This window comes from Catharus ustulatus, chromosome 1 (genome assembly GCF_009819885.2).
Source record: "Catharus ustulatus isolate bCatUst1 chromosome 1, bCatUst1.pri.v2, whole genome shotgun sequence".
Classification (NCBI taxonomy): domain Eukaryota; kingdom Metazoa; phylum Chordata; class Aves; order Passeriformes; family Turdidae; genus Catharus; species Catharus ustulatus.
Window position 1 is genome coordinate 164928094 of NC_046221.1, and position 14111 is coordinate 164942204.

The 14111-nt window shown below is 62.2% G+C and overlaps 3 protein-coding genes across 3 annotated transcripts in view; 1 reads left to right on the forward strand and 2 right to left on the reverse strand.

Moving 5' to 3' along the window:
• LOC116999522 (NAD(P)(+)--arginine ADP-ribosyltransferase 2-like) overlaps positions 1-14111 on the forward strand; it is a 703496-nt gene that overhangs the window by 198299 nt on the left and 491086 nt on the right. The gene's annotated exons all lie outside the window — the stretch shown is intronic.
• Positions 1-14111, reverse strand: part of LOC116994645 (erythroblast NAD(P)(+)--arginine ADP-ribosyltransferase-like) — a 284339-nt gene that overhangs the window by 87506 nt on the left and 182722 nt on the right. The gene's annotated exons all lie outside the window — the stretch shown is intronic.
• Positions 1-14111, reverse strand: part of LOC116999217 (5-oxoprolinase-like) — a 41873-nt gene that overhangs the window by 13179 nt on the left and 14583 nt on the right. Inside the window, exons 8-15 of the mRNA XM_033065603.1 lie at positions 13176-13243; positions 11100-11383; positions 9344-9456; positions 7910-8080; positions 6595-6732; positions 4746-4884; positions 1501-1613; positions 795-946 (exon numbers count right to left, since the gene is read on the reverse strand). Coding sequence (XP_032921494.1) covers positions 795-946; positions 1501-1613; positions 4746-4884; positions 6595-6732; positions 7910-8080; positions 9344-9456; positions 11100-11383; positions 13176-13243 — 1178 coding nt within the window. The remainder of the gene's footprint in view (positions 1-794; positions 947-1500; positions 1614-4745; positions 4885-6594; positions 6733-7909; positions 8081-9343; positions 9457-11099; positions 11384-13175; positions 13244-14111) is intronic.

Consider the following 14111-nt stretch of genomic DNA (forward strand, 5'->3'; position numbering starts at 1 on the left):
AGGGTCATCCAGAGACTCCTGGGACCACCCAGGAACCCCTGGGACCACCCCGGGTTCTCCAACCCATCTGCTCTGCGGGACCCCAGAAACGGGGACGGGGCTCGGGGGGCGGCCTGGCACCGCCCTGGGACCACCCAGAGACCCCTGGGGGCACCCAGAGACCCCTGGGACCACCCCGGGACCCCCAACCCATCTGCTCTGCGGGACCCCAACACGGGCAGGGGGCTCGGGGGGCGGCCTGGGAACACCCTGGGACCCCCGAGGGCACCCAGAGACCACTGGGACCACCCCAGAGACCCCCACGACCACTCCAGGACCACCCCAGGACCACCCAGAGACCACTGAGACCACCCCAGAGACCCCTGGGACCACCCTGGGACCACCCCAGAGACCCCCAGGACCACCCTGGGACCACCCCAGAGACCCCTGGGACCACCCTGGGACCACCCAGAAACTCCTGGGACCACCCTGGGACCCCTGGGACCACCCCAGAGACCCCCAGGACCATCCCGAGACCACCCCAGAGACCCCCATGACGACTCCAGGACCACCCCAGGACCACCCAGAGACCACTGAGACCACCCCAGAGTCCCCTGGGACCACCCCTGGGACAACCCCGGGATCCCCCCAGGACCCCCCAAACCTCTCAGAACCCCCCAGAACCCCCCCTGGACTGACCCAAACCCCTCCAGGACCCCCACAAACAGCCCCAGGTCCCCCCAGGAGACCCCACGGGACCCTCAGGACCCCTCAGGAACCCCCCCAGGAGCCCCCAGGACCCCCCCAAGCCCCACCTGCGATGCTCATGAAGCGGTGTGAGAAGATGGACAACTGGACTGGGTCCAGCTCTGTCCCCAGGGTCTGGGCCGGCCCCTCCCCCACGGCGATGTTGATGTCCCCGAGCGGGGTCATGGTGGCCACGCAGCCCGGCTCCACCACGATGGTGCTGGGGACACCCAAAATCTCAGTGGGGTCCCCAAAATCTCCATGGGGCTCCCCCAAATTCCTCCCACCACATCCTGGGGGTCCCAGGGGCTCCCTGGGCTCTTCATTGGATTTTTGGGGTACCCCAAAACCTCCTTGAGGTCCATCCAGCCCCTTGAGGTCCCCAAAACCTCCTTGGGGTCCCCAAAATCTCCATGGGGTCACCCCAAACTCCTCCCACCACATCCCAGGTGTCCCGGGGCTCCCTGGGCTCTTCATTGGATTTTTGGGGTGCCCCAAAACTTCCTTGGGGTCCATCCAATCCCTTGGGGTCCCCAAAAGCTCCTTGGGGTCCCCAAAATCTCCATGGGGGTCACCCCAAACTCCTCCCACCATATCTTGGGGGTCCCAGGGGCTCCCTGGGCTCTTCATTGGATTTTTGGGGTTCCCAAAACCTCCCTGGGGTCCTCACCAGCCCCTTGGGGACCCCCAAAACCTCCCGGGGGTCCCGGGGGTTCCCTGGGCTCTTCACGGAGTTTTTGGGGTGCCCCAAACCCCCCCACCCCCCGTCCCCACCTGTTGGTGTCGATGATGATGGCCGGGCCGGGCAGGACGTGGTCACTGCCCAGGTCCTCCAGCAGGTACACGGGGGTGTCCTGGTACCCCCCCTCGAAATAGCACTGGGTCACCTGCGGGGGGCACCTGGGGTCACCTCTGGGGCACTTCCGGTCACTTCCGGTCACCCTCGAGTCACTTCCGGTCATTTCCGGTCACTTCCGGTCACCCTCAAGCCACTTCCTGTTATTTCTGGTCACTTCCGGTCACCCTCGAGTCATTTCTGGTAATTTCCGGTCACTTCCGGGTCACCCCCGGGTCCTTTCCAGTTGTTTTTGGTCACTTCCAGGTCACCCACTGGTAACTTCCGGTCACTTCCGGTAACTTCCAGTTACTTCCGGGTCACCCCGGGTCACTTCCGCTCACTTGTAGGTCACCCTCTCATCACTTCTGGTCACTTCCGGGTCACCCTCGAGTCACTTCCGGTATCTTCTGGTCACTTCCGGTAACTTTCAGGTCACCTGTGGTCACTTCTAATCACTTCCGGGTCACCCCCTGGTCACTTCCAGACACTTCTGGGTCACCCTCGGATCATTTGTGGTCATTTCCGGTCACTTTCAGAAAACCACGTGTCACTTCCGGTCACTTCCAGGTTACCCCAGGTCAGCTTCAGGTCACCCTCTGGTAACTTCCGGGTCATCTCCGGGTCACTTTTAGTCACTTCCGGGTCACTTGCAGGTCACCATCTGGTCACTTCCGGGTCACCCTGGTCACTTCCGGTCACTTTCAGGTCACCCTCTGGTCCTTTCCAGTCAATTCCGGGTCACACTGGGTAACTTCCTGTCACTTCCGGGTCATCCCCAGGACACTTATGGTCACTTTGGGTCACTACTGATCACTTTCAGGTCATCCTCTGGTCACTTCCGGGTCACTTCCGGGTAACACCCGAGTCACTTTTGGTCACTTCCGGGTCACCTTTGCATTACTTCCGGTATCTTCATGTTACTTCCGGGTAACCCTAGGGTTACTTCCAGGTCACCTTGTGGTCACTCCCAATCATTTCTTGCTCATTCTCTGCTCACTATCAGGGTCACTTCCGGGTCACTTCCGTTCACTTCCGGTCACTTGCACGTCACCCTGGGTCATGTCCAGTCACTTCCGGGTGACTTCCTGTTTACTTCCGGGTTACTTCCTGTTCCCTCCCGGTCATTTCCGGTCACCCTCCGGTCACTTCCGGTCACTTCCAGCAACTCTCAGGTCACCATCTGGTCACTTCCGGTCACTTTCAACTCATTCTGTTGTCACTTTTGGGTCACTTCCGGGTCACCCCAGGTCACTTTCAGGTCACTTTTGGTCACTTCCAGTCACTTTCACCTCATGCTTTGGTCACCCTCTGGTCACCCTCTGGTCACTTCCGGGTTTACCCTTGGGTCACTTTCCGTCACTTCCGGGTCAACTTTGAGTCATTTCCTGTCACTTCCTGGATATTTCCGGGTCACCTGAGGTCACTTCCTGGTCACTTCCGGGTCACTTCCTGATCACTTCCGGTAATTTCCTGCCACCCTCTTGTCACCCCGGGTCATTTCTGGTAATTTCCAGGTAACGCTTTGGTCACTTCTGGTCACCCCCAGGTCAGTTCCGGTCACTTCCGTTAGCTCTGGGACACCCCTGGGCCCCCCCAGTCCATCCCAGTCCCCCCAGTCCATCCCAGTCCCCCCAGTCCATCCCAGTCCCTCCAGTCCCATTCCCAGTTCCCCCCAGTCCCCCCAGTTCACCCAGTCCGTCCCAGTCCTCCCAGTCCATCCCAGTCCCTCCAGTCCCATTCCCAGTTCCCCCAGTCTCCCCAATCCCTCCCAGTTCCCCCAGTCCCCCCAGCTCCCCCATTCCCAGTCTGTCCCAGTCCCATTCCCAATCCCATTCCCAGTCCCATTCCCAGTTCCCCCAGTCCATCCCATTCCCATTCCCAGTCCATTCCCAGTCCCATTCCCAGTCCCTCCCAGTTACCCCAGTCCCATTCCCATTCCCAGTCTCCCCAGTTCCCCCCAGTCCATCCCAGTCCCATTCCCATTCCCAGCCCCTCCCAGTTCCCCCCATTCCCAGTCCCCCCCAGTCCAATTCCCAGTTCCCCTAATCCCATTCCCAGTTCCCCCAGTTCCCCCATTCCCAGTCCCAGTCCGTCCCAGTCCCCCCAGTCCCTCCCAGTTCCCCCATTCCCATTCCCAGTTCCCCCAGTCCAATTCCCAGTTCCCCTAATCCCATTCCCAGTTCCCCCAGTTCCCCCATTCCCAGTCCCAGTCCGTCCCAGTCCCCCCAGTCCCTCCCAGTTCCCCCATTCCCATTCCCAGTTCCCCCATTCCCACTCCCATTCCCATTCCCAGTACGTCCCAGTTCCCCCAGTCCCAGTCCCAGTCCCTCCCATTCCCATTCCCAGTCCCCCCAGTCCCTCCCAGTTCCCCCATTCCCATTCCCAGTTCCCCCAGTCCAATTCCCAGTTCCCCTAATCCCATTCCCAGTTCCCCCAGTTCCCCCATTCCCAGTCCCAGTCCGTCCCAGTCCCCCCAGTCCCTCCCAGTTCCCCCATTCCCATTCCCAGTTCCCCCATTCCCACTCCCATTCCCATTCCCAGTCCGTCCCAGTTCCCCCAGTCCCAGTCCCAGTCCCTCCCATTCCCATTCCCAGTCCCCCCAGTCCCTCCCAGTTCCCCCATTCCCATTCCCAGTTCCCCCATTCCCAGTCCCCCCCATTCCCATTCCCAGTCCCTCCCAGTCCCCCCAGCCCCTCCCAGTTCCCCCATTCCCATTCCCAGTTCCCCCATTCCCATTCCCATTCCCAATCCATCCCAGTCCCTCCCAGTTCCCCCAGTCCCATTCCCAGTCCGTCCCAGTCCCCCCAGTCCCATTCCCAGTCCCATTCCCAGTCCCATTCCCAGTTCCCCCCAGTCCCATTCCCATTCCCATTCCCATTCCCATTCCCATTCCCCCCCATTCCCATTCCCAGTCCCCCCAGTCCATCCCATTCCCATTCCCATTCCCATTCCCAGTCCCAATCCCATTCCCAGTTCCCCCAGTCCCCCCCATTCCCATTCCCAGTCTGTCCCAGTCCCCCCAGTCCCCCCAGTCCCTCCCAGTCCCCCCAGTCCCATTCCCAGTCCCATTCCCAGTTCCCCCAGTTCCCCCAGTCCCATTCCCAGTCCCCCATTCCCATTCCCAATCCATCCCAGTCCCTCCCAGTCCCCCCCATTCCCATTCCCAGTGCCCCCAGTTCACCGTCTCCACTCTGGGCGCGGCCCCGCGCGGCCCCAGCGGCTCGGGGGCCACGGGCTCGGTGCTGCCGGTGCCCCGGACCCGCAGATCGTCCACGAGCACGGCGCGGCCCGGCAGCGCGAACCCGAACTCCTGACGGTACCTGAACAGGGGGACCCCAAAACATGGGGGGGACCCCAAATTATCGGGGGGACCCCAAATTAACGGGGGGACCCCAAATTATCGGGGTGAACCCGAACTCCTGACGGTACCTGGGGACAGGGGGACCCCAAATTAACGGGGTGAACCCCAAAACATGGGGGAGAACCCGAACTCCTGCCGGTACCTGGGGAACCCCAAAATTACCGGGGGGACCCCAAATTAACAGGGGGACCTCAAAACACGGGGGAGAACCCGAACTCCTGACGGTACCTGGACAGGGGGACCCCAAAATTATGGGGGGGACCCCAAATTATCAGGGGAACCCCAAAACATGGGGGTGAACCCCAAATTACCGGGGTGAACCCAAACTACCGGGGTGAACCCGAACTCCTGACGATACCTGGGGAACCCCAAAACATGGGGGTGAACCCCAAATTACCGGGGTGAACCCAAATTATCGGGGTGAACCCGAACTCCTGACGGTACCTGAACAGGGGGAACCCCAAATTAACGGGGGGACCCCAAATTAACGGGGGGACCCCAAAACATCGGGGTGAACCCGAACTCCTGCCGGTACCTGGGGAACCCCAAAACATGGGGGGGACCCCAAATTAACGGGGTGAACCCCAAATTATCGGAAGGACCCCAAATTATTGGGGTGAACCCAAAGTCCTGGCGGTACCTGGGGAACTCCAAAACATGGGGGGGAACCCAAATTAACGGGGGGACCCCAAATTACCGGGGTGAACCCAAATTATCGGGGGGACCCCAAAACATGGGGGTAACCCCAAATTATCGGGGTGAACCCGAACTCCTGACGGTACCTGGGGACAGGGACCCCAAATTAACGGGGGGAACCCAAAACATGGGGGGGGACCCCAAAACATGGGGGGGACCCCAAATTATCGGGGGAACCCCAAAATCACCGGGGGGACCCCAAAACATGGGGGTGAACCCCAAATTATCAGGGTGAACCCGACCTCCTGATGGTACCTGGGGGAGGAACCCCAAAATTATCAGGGGGACCCCAAATTATCGGGGTGAACCTGAACTCCTAGCGGTACCTGGGGACAGGGGGAACCCCAAAACATGGGGGGGACCCCAAATTATCGGGGTGAACCCCAAAACATGGGGGTGACCCCAAATTATCGGGGTGAACCCCAAATTAACGGGGGGACAGTACCCCAAATTATGGGAGGGGGACCCCAAAACACGAGGGGACCCCAAAACAGGGGGTGAACCCCAAAACCGGTGGGGACAGGGGGGTGAACCCCAAATTATGGGGGCGAACCCAAACTCCTGGGGGAGCAGGGGGGGCATGAGGGATGAGGATTGGGGTGCTGGGGTGGCACGGGTGGCACTGGTGCCACTGGTGGCACTGGGATGGGACTGGTGGCACTGGGATGGGTTTGGTGGCACTGGGACGGGGTTGGTGACACTGGGACAGGGTTGGTGACACTGGGATGGGGTTGGTGACACCAGGACAGGGTGGTGGCACTCACCTCTCGGTGAAGGCCCCCAGGAAGTCCCCAGCCTGGCACGTGTCCGGCCGGGCGGGGTGGTGACACTGGGACAGGGCTGGTGGCACTGGGATGGGTTTGGTGGCACTGGGGTGGGACTGGTGACACTGGGATGGGACTGGTGACACTGGGATGGGTTTGGTGGCACTGGGACAGGGTTGGTGGCACCAGGACAGGGTGGTGGCACTCACCGCTCGGTGAAGGCCCCCAGGAAGTCCCCAGCCTGGCACGTGTCCGGCCGGGCGGGGTGGCCCCGCGCTGACACCATGAGGGCGCCGTCGGTGCCTTCGTAGCGCATGTGCAGGAACGGCTCGGTGACAATCTGCTCGCTGGGGACAGCCACGGGGACATGGTGGCACCGGGTCAGGGTGTCACTGTGTCATTGTGTCATTGTGTCACTGTCACTGTGTCATTGTGTGATTGTCACTGTGTCACTGTGTCACTGTCACTGTGTCATTGTGTGATTGTCACTGTGTCACTGTTACCGTGTCACTGTTACCGTGTCACTGTATCACTGTCACTGTGTCACTGTCACTGTCACTGTGTCACTGTCCCTGTGTCACTGTCACTGTGTCACTGTCACTGTGTCACTGTGCCACTGTCACTGTGTCACTGTCACTGTGTCACTGTGTCACTGTGTCACTGTATCACTGTCACTGTATCACTGTCACTGTGTCACTGTCCCTGTGTCACTGTCACTGTGTTACTGTCACTGTGTCTGTCACTGTCACTGTGTCACTGTCACTGTGTCACTGTGTCCCTGTGTCACTGTGTCACTGTGTCATTGTGTCACTGTCACAGTGTCACTGTCACTGTGTCATTGGTGTCACTTTGTCACTGTCACCACATCACTGTGTCACTGTGAATTTATCTCTGTCACTGTTGTCACCCTGTCACTGTCACCATGTCACCCCGTCCTCAGTGTCACCATCACCACATCATCCTGCCATCCCATCACCCTGTCCCCGTGTCACCCTGTCCCCGTGTCACCCTGTCCCCATCCCGCTGTCCCCTGTCCCCATCCCGCCCCGCCCGGCTCTCCCTCCCGCCCCTCCCCCGTGTTTGTTACACCTGTCAGCATTTGTGGCGATTGTCACTTTTGTCACCCCCTGTCGCTGTCCCTGCTCTCACTCATTCTCCAAACCCCTGTCCCCTGTCACTGTCACCTGTCCCCTCACTCACTCTCCGAACCCCTGTCCCTTTATCACCCCCTGTCCCTTTGTCACCCCCTGTCACTGTCACTGTCCCCTGTCACTGTCCCTTGTCCCCACACTCATTCTCCGAACCCCTGTCCCTTTTGTCACTCACTCAGTGAACCCCTGTCCCTTTTGTCACCCCCTGTCCCCTGTCACTGTCCCCTGTCCCCTGTCCCTTTTGTCACTCACTCAGCGAAGCCCTGTCACTGTCCCCTGTCCCCTGTCACTGTCACTGTCCCCTGTCCCTTTTGTCACTCACTCGGCGAACCCCTGTCCCCTGTCACTGTCCCCTGTCCCCTTTGTCACTCACTCGGCGAACCCCTGTCCCCGCAGCGCGTCCCGGCAGCGCCGCTCGAGCTCCCGCAGCCGCTGCTCGAGGCGCGGGAACGCGCCGGGGCCGTACGGGAGCGCGCACGGCTCCTGCTCCTCGTGCACGACATCGGCGAGAGCCAGCCCCAGCGCCGAGAGCAGCCCGCTGTGCCTGGGGACACGGGGACACGGGGACATCAGGGGACAGCGAGGGGACAGCCCCCAGACAGCCCGAGAGCAGCCCGCTGTGCCTGGGGACACGGGGACATCAGGGGACATCAGGGGACAGCGGGGACATCAGGGGACATCGGGGGACAGCGAGGGGACAGCCCGAGAGCAGCCCGCTGTGCCTGGGGACATCGGGGACATCAGGGGACACGAGGCGACAGCAGAGGATTCCCCCAAACCCCACCCAGGACACCCCAAGACCTCCCAGGACCCCCCAAGTCCCCCGGGCCCCCTCCCCAAACTCCCTCTCGGGACCCCCCCAAACCCCCCCAGGAGCCCCCCCAAATCCCCCAGGACCCCCCAAGCCCCCTCAGGACTCCCCCAAACCCCATTCCGGGGGTTCCCAAACCCCTCAGGACCCCCTGGGACCCCCACCCCAAACCCCCCCAGGACCCCCCAAACCCCCTCAAACCCAATCCCGAGACCCCCCCCAGGACCCTCCCAAAGCCCATTCCGGGGGTCCCCAAACCCCTCAGGACCCCCCAGGACCCCCCCAAACCCCCCAAGCCATCCGGGACCCCCTCCCCAAACTCCCTCCCGGTCCCCCCCCCAAACCACCCAGGACCCCCCAACCCCCCCCCGGGGACCTTCCCAAACCCCATTCCGGCTCCCCCCAAATCCCCAGAACCCCCCAAACCCCTCAGGACCCCCCGGGACCCCTCCCCAAACTCCCCCCCGGGACCCCCCAAGCCCCTCAGGATCCCCCAAATCCCTCAGAATCCCCCTAAAACGCCCAGGAACCCCCCGGTACCCCACCCCGAGGGTCCCCAAACCCCTCAGGACCCCCCAAACCCCCCAGAACCCCCCGAGACCCCTCCCCCAAACTCCCCCAAACCCCACTTCGAGGACCCCCAGGACTCCCCAAACCCCATTCCGCACCCATGAAGCCCCTCCAGGACCCCCCACCAAACCCGCCCAAATCCCCCAGGACCCCCAAAACCCCTCCCAAAACTCATTCCGGATCCCCCAAACCCCATTCCGGCTGCCCCCAAACCCCCCAGAACCCCCCAGGACCCCTCCCCAAACTCCCCCCCGGGACCCCCCAAAGCCCCCAAACCCCTCAGGTCCCCCCCAAACGTCACTCCGAGGACCCCCAGGACTCCCCAGACCCCATTCCGCACCCCCGGAGCCCCTCCAGGACCCCCCGAGACCCCACCCCGAGGGTCCCCAAGCCCCCCGGGCCCCCAGCGCAGCCCTGTCCCGGTACCGGTGCACGCAGACCCGCGCCATGCGCAGCGTGCGGGCGATGGCACACGCGTGCTGCCCGCCCGCGCCACCGAAACACGCCAGGATGTGACGGGACGCGTCGTGTCCCCGAGCCTGGCACGGGGGGACAGACGGGGACAGTCAGGGACAGCCAGGGACAGTCAGGGACAGTCAGGGACAGACAGGGACAGACAGGGACAGACAGGGACAGTCAGAGACAGTCAGGGACAGTCAGGGACAGACAGGGACAGACAGGGACAGACAGGGACAGTCAGAGACAGTCAGGGACAGTCAGGGACAGACAGGGACAGACAGGGACAGACAGGGACAGTCAGGGGACAGTCAGGGACAGACAGGGACAGTCAGGGACAGACAGGGACAGTCAGGGACAGACAGGGACAGTCAGGGGACAGTCAGGGACAGACAGGGATAGACAGGGACAGACAGGGACAGACAGGGACAGACGGGGACAGTCAGGGACAGACAGGGACAGACAGGGACAGACAGGGACAGACAGTGACAGTCAGGGGACAACCAGGGACAGTCAGGGACAGTCGGGGACAGACAGGGACACTCAGGGACAGACAGGGACAGACAGGGACAGACAGGGACAGGCAGGGACAGACAGAGACAGGTAGGGACAGTCAGAGACAGTCAGGGACAGACAGGGACAGACAGGGACAGCCAGGGACAGCCAGGGGACAGTCAGGGACAGTCAGGGACAGACAGGGACAGTCAGGGACAGACAGGGACACCCAGGGACAGACAGGGACAGTCGGGGATAGACAGGGACAGACAGGGACAGACAGGGACAGTCAGGGACAGACAGGGACAGACAGGGACAGTCAGTGACAATCAGGGACACTCAGTGACAGCCAGTGACACCCAGTGACATTCAGTGACACTCAGTGACACCCAGATGACACCACGTGACCCCAGGTGACACCGCTGTCCCCAGCACACCCAATGACACCCAGTGACAACCAGTGACACCCAGGGAGACCCAGGAACACTCAGTGACACTCAGTGACAATCAGGTGACACCTAGGGACACTCAGTGACAGTCAGTGACACCCAGGGACACCCAGGGACACTCAGGCGACACTCAGTGGCACCCAGAGACACTCAATGACAGTCAGTGACACCCAGGTGACACCCAGTGACACCCAGGGGACACTCAGTGACAGTCAGGGACACTCAATGACACCAGATGACACCAGGTGGCACCTCTGTCACCCAATGTCACACCCACCTGTGTCAGTGGGCGGATGGGCTGGCACATGGCCTCAGTGACACACAGTGACACTCAGTGACACACAGGTGACAATGACAATGACAATGACAATGTCACAACCACCTGTGTCAGGGCGCGGATGGGCCGGCACATGGCCTCAGTGACACACAGGTGACAATGACAATGACAATGTCACACCCACCTGTGTCAGCGCGCGGATGGGCCGGCACATGGCCTCAGTGACACACAGGTGACACACAGGTGACAATGACAATGTCACACCCACCTGTGTCAGGGCGCGGATGGGCCGGCACATGGCCTCAGTGACACACAGGTGACAATGACAATGACAATGTCACACCCACCTGTGTCAGGGCGCGGATGGGCCGGCACATGGCCTCAGTGACACACAGGTGACAATGACAGTGACAATGTCACACCCACCTGTGTCAGCGCGCGGATGGGCCGGCACATGGCCTCAGTGACACACAGGTGACAATGACAGTGACAATGTCACACCCACCTGTGTCAGGGCGCGGATGGGCCGGCACATGGCCTCGTTGGCCACGCGGATGAAGCCCAGCGCCACCTCCTCCACCGAGGGCGGCTCGGGGGACGCCTCGGGGACAGCGCTGTCCCCCGTGGCACTCCGGAAGTCCCCGATGGTGGCGGCCAGGCGGCGGAACGCGGCCACCGCGCTGTCCCGGCACAGCGGCTGGTCCTCGCCCGGCCCGAAGATCCGCGGGAAGTACTCGGGGAGCAGCCGGCCCAGGACCAGGTTGGCGTCGGTGACAGTCAGGGGACCCCCTGGGGACACGAGGGGACAGTCAGGGGATAGCCTGGGGACACGAGGGGACAGTCAGGGCACATCAGGACAGTCAGGGGACACCCTGGGGACATGGGGACACAAGGGGATAGCCTGGGGACACTGAGGGGACAGTCAGGGGACATGGGGGACAGTCAGGGGACACCCTGGGGACACCGAGGGGACAGTCAGGGGACATGGGGGACAGTCAGGGGACACCCTGGGGACAAGGGGACACCGAGGGGATGGTCAGAGGATGGTCAGGGGACCCCCTGGGGACACCAGGGGACACGGGGACAGTCAGGGGATGGTCAGGGGACGCCCTGGGGACACTGAGGGGACAGTCAGGGGATGGTCAGGGGACGCCCTGGGGACACTGAGGGGACAGTCAGGGGATACCCTGGGGACACCGGGGGGACAGTCAGGGGACAGGCAGGGGACACCCTGGGGACATGGGGACGCACGGGGACAGTCAGGGGATGGGCAGGGGACATGGGGGACAGGCAGGGGACACCCTGGGGACATGGGAACACTGAGGGGACGGTCAGGGGATGGGCAGGGGACACCCTGGGGACACCGGGGGGACAGTGAGAGGACAGGCAGGGGACACCCTGGGGACACGGGGACACAAGGGGACAGTCAGGGGATGGTCAAGGGACACCCTGGGGACACAGGGACAGTCAGGGGATGGTCAGGGGACCCCCTAGGGACACGGGGACGCTGAGGGGACAGTCAGGGGATGGTCAGGGGACACCCTGGGGACACCGGGGGACATGGTGACAGTAAGGGGACAGGCAGGGGACACCGAGGGGACAGGCAAGGGACAGTCAGGGGACCCCACTGGGGACACCCTGGGGACAGGCAGGGGACCCTCTGGGGACACAGGGACAGTCAGGGGATGGTCAGGGGACACCCTGGGGACACTGGGGGGACACGGGGACAGTCAGGGGACAGTCAGGGGATGGGCAGGGGACACCCTGGGGACAACCTGGGGACACAGGGACAATCAGGGGATGGTCAGGGGATGGTCAGGGGACACCCTGGGGACACAGGGGGACACGGGGACAGTCAGGGGACACCCTGGGGACACAGAGGGACACAAGGGGACAGTCAGGGGACAGTCAGGGGATGGTCAGGGGACACCCTGGGGACACTGGGGACAGTCAGGGGGTCAGGGGGGACACGGGAGACACAGGTGACACAGGTGACAGGGCTGTCCCGCACTCACCCTCGTGGTAACAGTCAGGGGACACGGGGAGCACACAGGTGACACAGTGACACACTGACACACAGGTGGCAGTGACACTCACCCTTGTGGTAACAGGTGATGGTGACACAGGTGACACACAGGTGACACACAGGTGACAATGACACACAGGTGACAGTGACACAGGTGACAGTGCCACTCACCCTTGCGGTAACAGGTGACACACAGGTGACACAGGTGACAATGACAGTGACACAGGTGACAGTGCCACTCACCCTTGCGGTAACACGCCGGGCAGTGACAGTGACACACAGGTGACAGTGACACACAGGTGACAATGACAGTGACACAGGTGACACACAGGTGACAATGACAATGGCAGTGCCACTCACCCTTGCGGTAACACGCCGGGCAGTGACAGTGACAGTGACACACAGGTGACAATGACAATGACACACAGGTGATAATGACACAGGTGACAATGGCAGTGCCACTCACCCTTGCGGTAACACACGAGGCAGTGACAGTGACACACAGGTGACAATGACAGTGACACAGGTGACAATGACAATGACAGTGCCACTCACCCTTGCGGTAACACGCCGGGCCCGGGTGCGCCCCCGCGGATTCGGGACCGACAACGTAGAGACCGGACCTGAGGGGACATTGAGGGGACACTGAGGGGACAGGGGACACCGAGGGGACATTGGGGACACTGTGGGGACAGGGGACACTGAGGGGACACTGAGGGGACAGGAGACACTGAGGGGACACTGTGGGGACATTGGGGACACTGAAGGGACACTGAGGGGACATCCACAGGGACACAGGGACACTGAGAGGACATTGAGGGGACACTGAGGGGACACCAAGGGGACACAGGGACACTGAGGGACACTGAGGGGACACTGAGGGGACACTGAGGGGACATCCACCGGGACACAGGGACGTTGGGGACACTGAGGGGACATTGGGGACAGTGAGGGGACAGTGAGGGGACAGTGAGGGGACATTGAAGGGACACTGAGGGGACATCCACCGGGACACAGGGACACTGAGGGGACATTGAGGGGACATTGGGGACAGTGAGGGGACACTGAGGAGACACTGAGGGGACACCGAGGGGACACTGAGGAGACATTGGGGACACTGAGGGGACAGGGGACACTGAGGGGACACTGAGGGACACTGAGGGGACATTGGGGACACTGAGGGGACACCATGGGAACACTGAGGGACACTGAGGGGACATTGAGGGGACACTGAGGGGACAGGGGACACTGAGGGGACAGGGGGACATCGAGGGGACACTGAGGGACACTGTGGGGACACCGAGGGGACATTGGGGACACTGAGGGGACATCGAGGGGACACTGAGGGACACTGAGGGGACACCATGGGGACACTGAGACATAGTGAGGGGACATGGAGGGGACATTGAGGGGACAGTGAGGGGACACTGAGAGGACACTGAGAGGACACTGAGAGGACACTGAGAGGACACTGAGAGGACATTGTGGGGA